Source organism: Nematolebias whitei, chromosome 2 (assembly GCF_014905685.2).
Source record: "Nematolebias whitei isolate Nwh7 chromosome 2, NemWhi1, whole genome shotgun sequence".
Lineage (NCBI taxonomy): Eukaryota > Metazoa > Chordata > Actinopteri > Cyprinodontiformes > Rivulidae > Nematolebias > Nematolebias whitei.
The window spans coordinates 32,731,022-32,741,386 of NC_056499.1; the positions used below are offsets into that span (position 1 = coordinate 32,731,022).

The window sequence follows — 10,365 nt, forward strand, 5'->3', positions numbered from 1 at the left end:
CACACACACACACACACACACACACACACACACACACACACACACACTCACACACTTTAAAGATGGCTTTTCAAACACAATGGCAGGCCATTTGAGTATCACTGTCTTTGCGACAGCCTGAGAAATAAAATGTTTTAATGCTTCTCTGGGCTCAATTACAAAGCACAACGTGATTAAATAAACTATTTGAAATTTCAGTGAACTGTAAAACCACTGCTGTTTTGTTCTATCCTCTAAATCTTCACTTCTTGGTCTCTGAGAGCATAATGAATGTTTGGAGCTAAGAGTCCATTCAACCTTGAGGGAGAACTCTAAAACTTCACCTATTTTTTATTTTCTTATTTAATAAAATGACTAAACACAGTTGAGCAGTTTTTGCTGATTTTTTAAACAAACATTAAAAAAAAACATTTAAAAAAGAAAAAGTAAATATTTTCATTTCACACATGAAGGAGCAGAAAACGCTGCTAGAATAACAACAGGCAGCTGTAATAAAATTATTTGAACAACACTGTATGTAGACGGTGCCTCTCTTTACAACGTTTAGATAAATCAAAAACAGCAGAAGGGAAGACATCAGCAGCAGTTCTTTAAGAGTCACCTGGATGTTGGAGCTCCTCACCTTATCTTCAAGACTGAGCCCAGCCATCCTGCAGAGTAAACTCACTGCAGCTGCTTGTATCTGAGATGTTATCCTTTAGGTCATGACCAATATATCAGGACTATATGTGAGGGTTAGAATATAGATAGCCAATAAATCATGAGCTTCACCTTTTGGCTCTTTTGTCACCACGGCAGACTGGAGTAACACCCACATAACTGTGAACAAGGCCCCAATTAATCAGTTTATATCCCACACCATTCTACTCCACTTGCGAACAAGACAATGAGGTACAGTGCATCCAGAAAGTATTCACAGCACTTCACTTACAGCCTTATTCCAATATGGAAATTAAAATATATTCTCAAAATTCTACGCACAATAATGACAACATGGGAAAAAAAAGTCTGCAAATTTATTAAAAACGAAAAACCAAGAAATCACATGTGCCTAAGTTTTCACAACCTTTGCCAGAAGCTCTAAATTGAGCCACTTGTTATCCTTGAGATATTTCTACAGCCTAACTGGAGTCTACCTGCGTCAAACTCAGTAGATTGGACATGATTTAGAAAGACACATACATGTCTATATAAGGTCCCACGGTTGAAAGTTCACGACAGAACACAAAACAAGCATGAAGTCAAAGGATTTGTCTGTAGACCTCTAAGACAGGACTGTCTTCAGGCACAAATCTGGGTAAGTATACAGAAAATATTCTGCTGTATTGAAGTTTCCATGGAGTACAGTGATCTCCATCATCCATGGATGGAAGAAGTTCAGAACCGCCAGGACTCTTCCTATAGCTGGCCAGATGTCTAAACTGAGTGATCGGTGGAGAAGGGTCAGGAAACCCGATGATCACTCTGTCAGAGCTCCAGTGTTCCTCTCTGGAGGGAGGAAAACCTTCCAGAAGTTCAACCATCTGTAGCAATTCACCGATCAGGTCTGTATGGTAGAGTGGCCAGAAGGACAGAAGCCATGGAAAAGGCACATGGCAACGTGCCTAGATGACTCTCAAACCATGAGAGACAACATTCTTTGGTCTGTTGATGCAAAGATGGAACTCTGGTATTCATGTTTGGAGGAAACCAGACACCACTCATCACCAGACCAATACCACCCCATTGGCAGCATGACAGCTCAGTGGTTAGCACTGTTGCCTCACAGCAAGAATATCCTGGATTCAATCCCCGGTTGGACCTGGGGCCTTTCTGTGAGGAGTTTTCATGTTCTTCTCGTGCTTGACTGCGTTTTCTCCGGGTACTCCGGTTTCCTCCCACAGATCAAAAACATGCATGTTGGTCTGCCTTCAGGCCCAGGCCTCCATTGCAAAAGAAATATGTGATCGCAATGTGATTTGCCTGGTTAAATAAAGGTTCATAATAATAATCCCTACAGTGAAGCATGGTGGTGACAGCATCTTGCTATGAGGATGTTTTTTCAGCAGCAGGAACTGGCAGACTAGTGTTAAGATATTTTTAATCTAGACTGGTCTTATGGTTTTGATCTGCTCAGAGATGGGATTATAATGAAATTATGACCCGGTTCTGACTGGGTTAAACTGGGCCAGCAGCTCTCGAGAGTGTCTCCCTGGGATTTCAATATCAGTCAAATAGTTTAATCTGCTTGCCACATCACATAGAAAGGCTTTGAAGCACCATCTCATATTTCCTAACACGTCAGTCCACATAAGATCACACTTAGCCACGCCCCCTCATACACCGATAAGCTGAGCTCCCCTTCTGCAAAAGGAGGAGTCATAGGACCCCATAAATTAGTAATGACACGGGACTTTGAGACTCTTCCGGGTCTGTGAATGCGTCACAGTGCGGAGAGTCCAGCGTTGTAAAACTGTAATCTTTTCCTGCCTTTTTTAATATAATTGATAAAACTTAATTGACGTCTCATTGATTTATTGATCGTATGAGTTGCCACTTCTGAGGGAGGTTCGAGCCGGGGGTAAAGATGTGGGCTGGAGTGGGTTTCCGGATCCGGTGGTCCGCAGCCAGCTCCCGTCTTTAACACTAGTCAGGATAGAGGAAAATTTGAATGCAGCAATCTGCAGAGACATCCTGAACAAAAACCTGCTCCAGAGAGCTCTTGACCTCAGACTGGGGCAACGGTTCATTTTTCATCAGGACAACGACCCAAAGCACATGGCCAAGATCTCAAAGGAGGGGCTTCAAGACCACTCTGTGAAGGTCCTGGAGTGGCCCAACCAGAGCCCAGACTTGAAACAGGTTGCAAACCTCTGGAGATCTGAAAATGGCTGTGCACAGACATCACCCATCCAACCGGAAGGAGCTTGGGAGGTGCTACAAAGAGGAATGGGTGAAAGTGCTGTAACATAACTAAATGTGGGAAAAGTGAAGCACTGTGAAAACATTCCAGATGAACTGTACTTAAAACTCCTCCACCTGAGGCAGCAGTGAATTAAATGAGTTCTGTGTCTTTGTCATTCTTTGTTCTGATACCTTTGTGAAAATAGGAATAGTTTCCAAGTTATATTTAAGCAGAAACATAATAAAAGTTTACAGAGACTGTGATTATATATCACAGATCCCAGTTAAAATGATGTTCATATTACCTATTTTATTTCACAGCAAATGTATTAGATTGAATTGTTTTTCTAAAAATGCTCAAAATATAATGCCCCATTGTGTTTCTGATAAAAAAAAAAAATTCTTCATGTAATCAACCTTAAATAAAAAAAAACATTAAAAACAAATACAGTGTGACACAATACACAGTTGTACAGGAAAATGTTACTAAAATAAGCAGCAAAACTAAATAAGAAGATGGTTAGATGACAAATATATCACTTCTTAAGGAAAACAATTCCCTTCCAAGACAACCAACAGAGATTTTAAAATAGAAGATGAAGCTATTGTTAGTGCCATTAGTTGGTTGGTTGCAATGCATAGCTCACATTTTAGTGAATTCATCAGACTCGTATTAAACTAACTGTTTTTATTTTTTAATAAACACAGATTGTTATTTAAGTTATAGAAATAATATACATAAACACAGTGAAATGTTGCATGCTTTGGGCAAAAGTCTGGCCAGACTCCAGAAATCCTGTTGCTTTTTAAGGGTCTGTCTTATGATTATTGTGTAATTCTCTCCCCCTAAACTTCAGAAAATGCTAGACGTAAAAACATAAAACTAGTTAACACAACTCAGAGGCAAAGACTTGAGGCGCTGTTTTTTTTTTTTTTAATATAACTAGCACCAAATAAAGTCTTTATAACCTCAAAAACATCTCACCCTATAGTCAAAATTGTGTCAAGTGTAAAAAAACAATGTATAAAATTAAAGGGCTCTCCAGCTGTAGAACTAAAAACATGGTAGATACCTTCGTATATGGATGGTGCGTTCAACATTTGCTTGTAGTATGAGTAGTACAGTCCACACTCCGTTCGGAAGGAGATCTCGCGCTCCACTTCCTAAAAGAAAAGTGGGGACTTTGGTTATATAAACCATACACCTCAGTTTGTTCAATATGGAAAACAGATATGCTGGCAATACATGACAGAACCAAAAAGGACAAAGGCAAAGTACTTAACATGCTACAGAACAGAAACAATAAGAAGGGCTTGATGTGTAGACCCATGAGACCACCTGCTTGCTCTGTATTACTTTTCCACTGCAGTGTAACAGACAGTCTTGTGAACAACTCGCTGATCTTTGTTTGAAAACTGTCTTTGCAGCTTTATGGACCGTCCGTCAATAAACCGTTAAAATTTTTCAAAAATCCAATGCTTATTACAAAACTAATTATATTTCTACACACATTTCTAAATATTACAACAGTAGAGATTCTGCATTTTATTTTATGTTATCAATATTCACTTTGGCTCTAACAGAAAGAGCTTCGAATGAGTGCAAGTCTGATAAAACAGCAGATGGAGTAAGTCACATAACTGGCTAATGGATAAAACAGACATGGAGATTTGGAATTTGAATTATAAAGACCAAAAAAAGCCAAAAATCCACTATGGAAGAAATTTTTACATCACTACACAGGAAACAACTTTACTTAAATCTACAATTTGACAAAAACAAGAAGCTCAACAAAAAGTTGAAGTTAAGTAAATTGCAAGATTCTACCACAGATTAATTGGAGAAGAAAAGATGTTAGAAATTAGTATAAAATGAGCTTTTAACCTAAAGTCTACCCTTCATACTGTACAAAAACAAAAACAAACAAAAAAAAAAAACCATCAGCTTTAGTTAGTGATGAGCATCAGTGCATGTGGAATGAAAGTATAATCAGAGTTGGACTGGGACCAAAAATAATTGATTTCTCATTAAATGTTCTAGAATTGCGCCGGTCAAGGTGGCTGCATGTTGGAGCAGCTCTGTTACTTTCATCTTGAGATTTTGCTTTTGGAAACTTTAATTCCTCTTTTTCTGGATGTAAATCACATTTGTTGGATGATTGTTTCAAATGGTATCGGATGCTGTGCAGCTGGAAGGATTTTTACTGAAGCTTTTTTAGTTTTGGACATTTGTTATGATGTGTAACCATGGCAACAACGCAGTTTTCTACAACCAACAGCAGCTGATTAACATCTCAAAAGCTCAAATAATATCTCAACTACAGCCCCAAGTCTCAAGTGAGTTGAAAAGGATGTTCTGTGGACACATTCTCATCTACCTGCCAGCTGTGCTCGAGTGCCTGACCACTGAGATCCTGGAACTAGAAGGAAACACGGCTCATGACAGTGGAAGGACAGGATCGTCCCTCGGCACCTACAGTTGGCTGTCCGCAGTGATGAGGAGCTCGGCAGACTGCTGGGAGGAGTGGCCATCACTCTGGGAGGAGTTCTGCCCGGCATTTGGGTGGTCCTACAGCCCAAGGGGAACCGAGAGGCCAGCCGAGTCTGGGTGGACGGATCGGACGGCATCTGCAGCCAGTTCCTTAGGATCCACTATGGGATGGACCTTTACAAGAGATCCTTCCTGTTTACAGCCATCAGTATCTATAACATCTCTTAATGAAATGAGGATAATGAGTTACAACAACAAATAATTTCCCACTGGGATTAATAAAGTATTTTTGAATTTGAATTATTATTTTTTTTAAATGTCAGTATGAGCTCCTCTGAATTTTGTTTTTATATTGTAAACAAAAATAACCCTCAAAACTACCTATGTTAACACTAAGGCTACCACATTGCCACTGCTTTAAACACTAAGTTTCAACATTGTTATTTCTATTGTTATTAAAAATAAATAAATAAATAAAACGTTAGGGTTACTTTAAAACACATGTCAAACTCAAGGGCAATGGGTCAAATCTGGTCCCCCAAGATGATAATTTAAATGTAAAATATTGTATCGCTTGTAATTTTTTTCTTCAAAATAAATAAATAAATAAATACATCATTTAGTATAGACTTCTCTTGCCAACTGGCTAACTTTGCAGCCAGAAAGATGGTTGGATCATTCTGTCATTATGATTCTGATGTGGAAAGAGCAACAGAACGTCCATTGAAACAGATCAAACTCTTGTTGTTGAATCTGCATCCAAGAAAAGATATCGGGTATCTGACTTGAGTTAATGTATCAGCTGAAAGTGGCTTGGACAAAGTTTTTAAATTTTGTCTCCTTTTGGTAACTGAGATCAACACCCCTACTTTCAAGGCTTTGTGTGTAAAAGTCTTTAGAAGTCGTGCAGTAAAAGAAATGGTAACTACACATAACTATTTCTGCACAAACATGAATTATAATTATCTGAACAGAAATGGGTCAGCTAAAAATGTATGAGGAAGAAGCAGACACTCCAACTGTGAAGTGAGATTGAACAGCTGAGGTGTGACACTTCTGTACATGCACCTCGTTACCGACTGAACCCCTGGAACTGGCGCTTCAGAATGTGTCCAGCTATAATGCGCTTCATTGATTAAATGTTCAAACTGAGTTATTTTCTACAATTCAAGTAATAACTCTTACCGTGAGCTCAGAGAACCACAGCAGATTCTCATGTATGGTGTTGACACACCAAGCCTGAGTCATGGCCAGCAGCCCTGCTAGAAGCAGCCCTGCTGCCATGGAAACACACTGTTGCCTGGGCCACCGCTGTAGAATGCATGACCCGGAAAAAGAACCGGATCGTCCAAGCAGAGAAAGTCCTCCTCCAACTCCCTCTTGTGTGGTATCAGACCCTGTTGGCACCATTACTGTGCCACTGTTGCATCCCCCATCAGCAGAGCCATCTGGTGAAACCCTCAAATTACTCTCTAGGTGACTCTGCCTAACTCTCTTACGAATCCTCATTTTTGGAGAAAACTCAGATTATCTATAAATTGTTTCCTTGAATCCTTTGATGGGCTCAATCCAGGTAGATTAACAGCATGCTCCTAGGTTAAGCAACAGAAGTTATCCAAATCCAATTCAGAAATAAATGCCAATGTGTTGTGTTCTTCTTTCCTTGAAGTCACTCCAAATAATTCATAAAAGCTTTGAAATCGCTTCAAGTTCCTTGCCAAAGGAAATATGCAAAAGCTATCACAGAGGGAATAAGCAGCCGGTTTTCTTCCAAATCCTCTTTTGAGATTGCCTGAAGCAAAATAATCCTTGGCTTTTCACCAAAAAATAAAAAATATGGATAATCCCCAGTTTATATTAAGGTCAGGCAGAAGAGGCCAAATGAACACGTTCAAATAGTACCCCTTAATTGGAAAGCTTGTTAACTTCTTCTTCAAAAAGAAAAGAAAGAAACATCAGTCCACTTTTCTTCATTTCTTTCTTTAGAATTTCCTTTTTTATGAATCTCTGAGTAACTCCATCAACTGATGTGGCACTTGAAGAGACCAAGAATGGATCCGTTCTGTCTGAAACCGCTCACTACTTCCTCAGCTTTATATCTTCCAAAGCATAAATAGATCAATAAATTATACTGCAGACGTAGATAAAAAAATTTTTTAAAAAAATAATGATTCTTGACAAATCAAGTCCGAAGTATGAAGAAAAAGTAAGTCAAAAGACTGAGCCACAAAAAGTGTGCAAACAGCAAGACAGACTGCAGATAACTGAAGCAGTCAGGAGAGGGAGAGAAAAGAGACTGGACTACTGGTGACCTTGTCTATAAAACACACATGCTTACAGGAAAATAGTAAGATGAGTTGGGGGTGGGAGAGCACCAAAGGGAACTTGTTGGAACATCGTTCGGAAAACGTGGGGAACATTTGTCAGGAAATTTGTGGCTCTGCAACTGCTGTAAAGATGTGAGCGAATGCTTGAAATAAACCCTCCGAGGCACCAGACATGGATATGAGCTCACACCCGGTGAATTTAAGGAGAAACAATGAGCCAGCTGGCTTTAAGCCTAATTCAACACTACTGGGGATAATGAGCATTGTCTAAAATTATCTCGAAAACACCATAGATAAGGGCTGTATGATTATTAAAACCAGTCCCTCTTCCTGTTAAACAGCAGCTTCCATGGACTACAAACGCACAGATAGCATTACTGGTTACACCAGGCAGTAACATGTTTCAAGGGCCGTGTGTGTCTTGAGAGAGAAAGTGAAAAAGTGGAAGTGTGTAAGGCACAGTGGAACTAATAAAACTGGAAACTAAATACATTCTGACTGCCTGAGAAGCAACAAGGAGGAAGCCAAAACCAGAAACCTAAGTAATTATTGTAAAGGGTGTACACAACATGTTCTTCAACTCAGTTCAGGAGCTGTTTTTTTTCTTCTCAGAAAAAAGTACAACCACAAATTAGTAAAACAGAAGAAAAAAAAAATAGAAAGGTGTGGAAAATACAAAACGGGTGGTGGATAGGTATGTGCAATATGACAAAATTCATATCACGATATGTATTGTGATGGGTGGGGGTAACGCTATATATCACGATATGTTTTTGGTGTAAAACTTGCAATAGGAATGGAAAAAAGCATAGGGTGTCCTTTTGCCATCATTTATTTTGAAAACTGCTATACCACAAAATAATCTCAATTAAGAAAATTCCACTACTAGGTCCAGAGAGTTTTTAAATAATTAACAAATCAAGTATTAGGCTTCTTTCTTGTAGTGCAAAACAGTGCAAAATATACCAAATGTAGTTTTAGCTATATGTTTTAAACAAAATAATATGTTGTTACCTCTTAACAGTTTCCAGTATTCTCACTTAAGAAATGAACAGCAACAGAGCAGCATTTTACATATAAAAAAGTGCACACTGAAAACACTTAACCCTCCAACCCTCTAGTGGGCGTTTCCTTCTGCTTTAAGAAGCGCTGACACAAAATGGCAACCAGTTTCCTCTGTGGCTTTGACCAGAGGTCTCGCAGTAAAACCACACAACACAGCGTTCTTTTCACAGGTCAGAGAGCAGGTTTAACCCTTTTTTTTTAGCACTCTCTAAAGCTGACCAACAAACTTCCGACGAAAAAACTTTTGACAGAACTCAGCGTTTTGCGCATGCGTACGAATAGGAGTACGGCAAGCTGGCCATAATTAGCTTGTAGCTTCGCTACTTAGCTCTTGAAGAAAGGACTTTAACACCACTTACGCACAGTTTTCAATTAAAAAAAGTAACAAATAAACCTGACAACTCTGATTTTACATTAGACACAGCATTACTGCGGTTAGCCGGTAGAATACAGATATCTATTATAGGCTAAATGTCTATCGTTTCTAAAGTGTACCGTATATATTGCACATTCCTAGTGGTGGAGTTCAAAAAATCATGAAGTAATTACTAACAGTGAGTGGTGCTTGAAAATGCCTATCCCTAATCACTACTCAGTTTGTCTTTGACATTCTTATACAAACCTACCGGTAATTTCACTGTCTAACTTTTAAGTACTTCCCTTGTGTTTCTATGACTTGTTGGGATATGTGGCTGTAAGAAAATAATGTCACATCATCTACCTTTTTATGTATGTGATACGTATATGTGGACCAATTTCCAGCCAAGGCCAGGTTGCCACATATTTATTGGTCATTTCAAAAGATTCTGTAGCATAAAGTAGCTTTGAAACATCACATTTACCTCGCGTAATGCCATAATACCACAAGTTGCATAGCGGTGACCCAACAATGATGTCACATAATCACAGGCTTTGCTATGCAAATGCTGTGACTGCACTACTATGGTACTGTGACATATTTGTGGCAACTCATTCAACCTTTATTTATATAGGTTAGTCCCATTGAGCCTCGGGGACTCATTTACAAGAGAGACCTATATTGGTAAGAGGTGTTGCCATTGCTTTTTTCTTTCTCATCCATCTCACTCAAGCTGCAAACCTGTATGGTATTCTTTTGGGTTCCTAGCATATGCTCCATGTAATTATTTTTGTTCACATGCACAGTAGTTGCTGCAGCAGATATGCATTGCATTGATAAAGAATATGCAGCAAAGACTGCTAAAATTGTTCACTTGTCAATCATTCTGCAAACGTGAACTTGGAAAAAAAAATTACATGCAAGCTGCTGCTGTGGGTTTGGTTTGGATTTGCCTTGCTAAAAATGTGAATGGAAATCAGAAGACAAATTGCCAGATTGATGTATGTCAGAGTAGAGCAACAAAGAGGACTAGCAAAAATGCAAAGATGACAACCCAGAAGATGGTGAATGAGACAATAGACTCTAATCTAAAAAAGTTAAATCTGGTCCTCTGGACATTCAAAAAAACAAAACAAAGCAAATCAACAAAAAAATGTAGAAACGTTTCGTCTCTCATCCGAGAGACTTCCTCAGTCTGAGGAGCTGTATTCAGCTCAGTCTCTTAAATAGCACCGTCTCAG

General features: G+C 39.0%; 1 protein-coding gene across 1 annotated transcript in view; it reads right to left on the reverse strand.

Annotated features, from left to right (window-relative positions):
* Nucleotides 1–10,365, reverse strand: part of dpy19l3 (dpy-19 like C-mannosyltransferase 3) — a 68,422-nt gene that overhangs the window by 43,289 nt on the left and 14,768 nt on the right. The window contains exon 3 of the mRNA XM_037697630.1: nucleotides 3,957–4,047. Within this exon, the coding sequence (XP_037553558.1) occupies nucleotides 3,957–4,047 (91 nt within the window). The remainder of the gene's footprint in view (nucleotides 1–3,956; nucleotides 4,048–10,365) is intronic.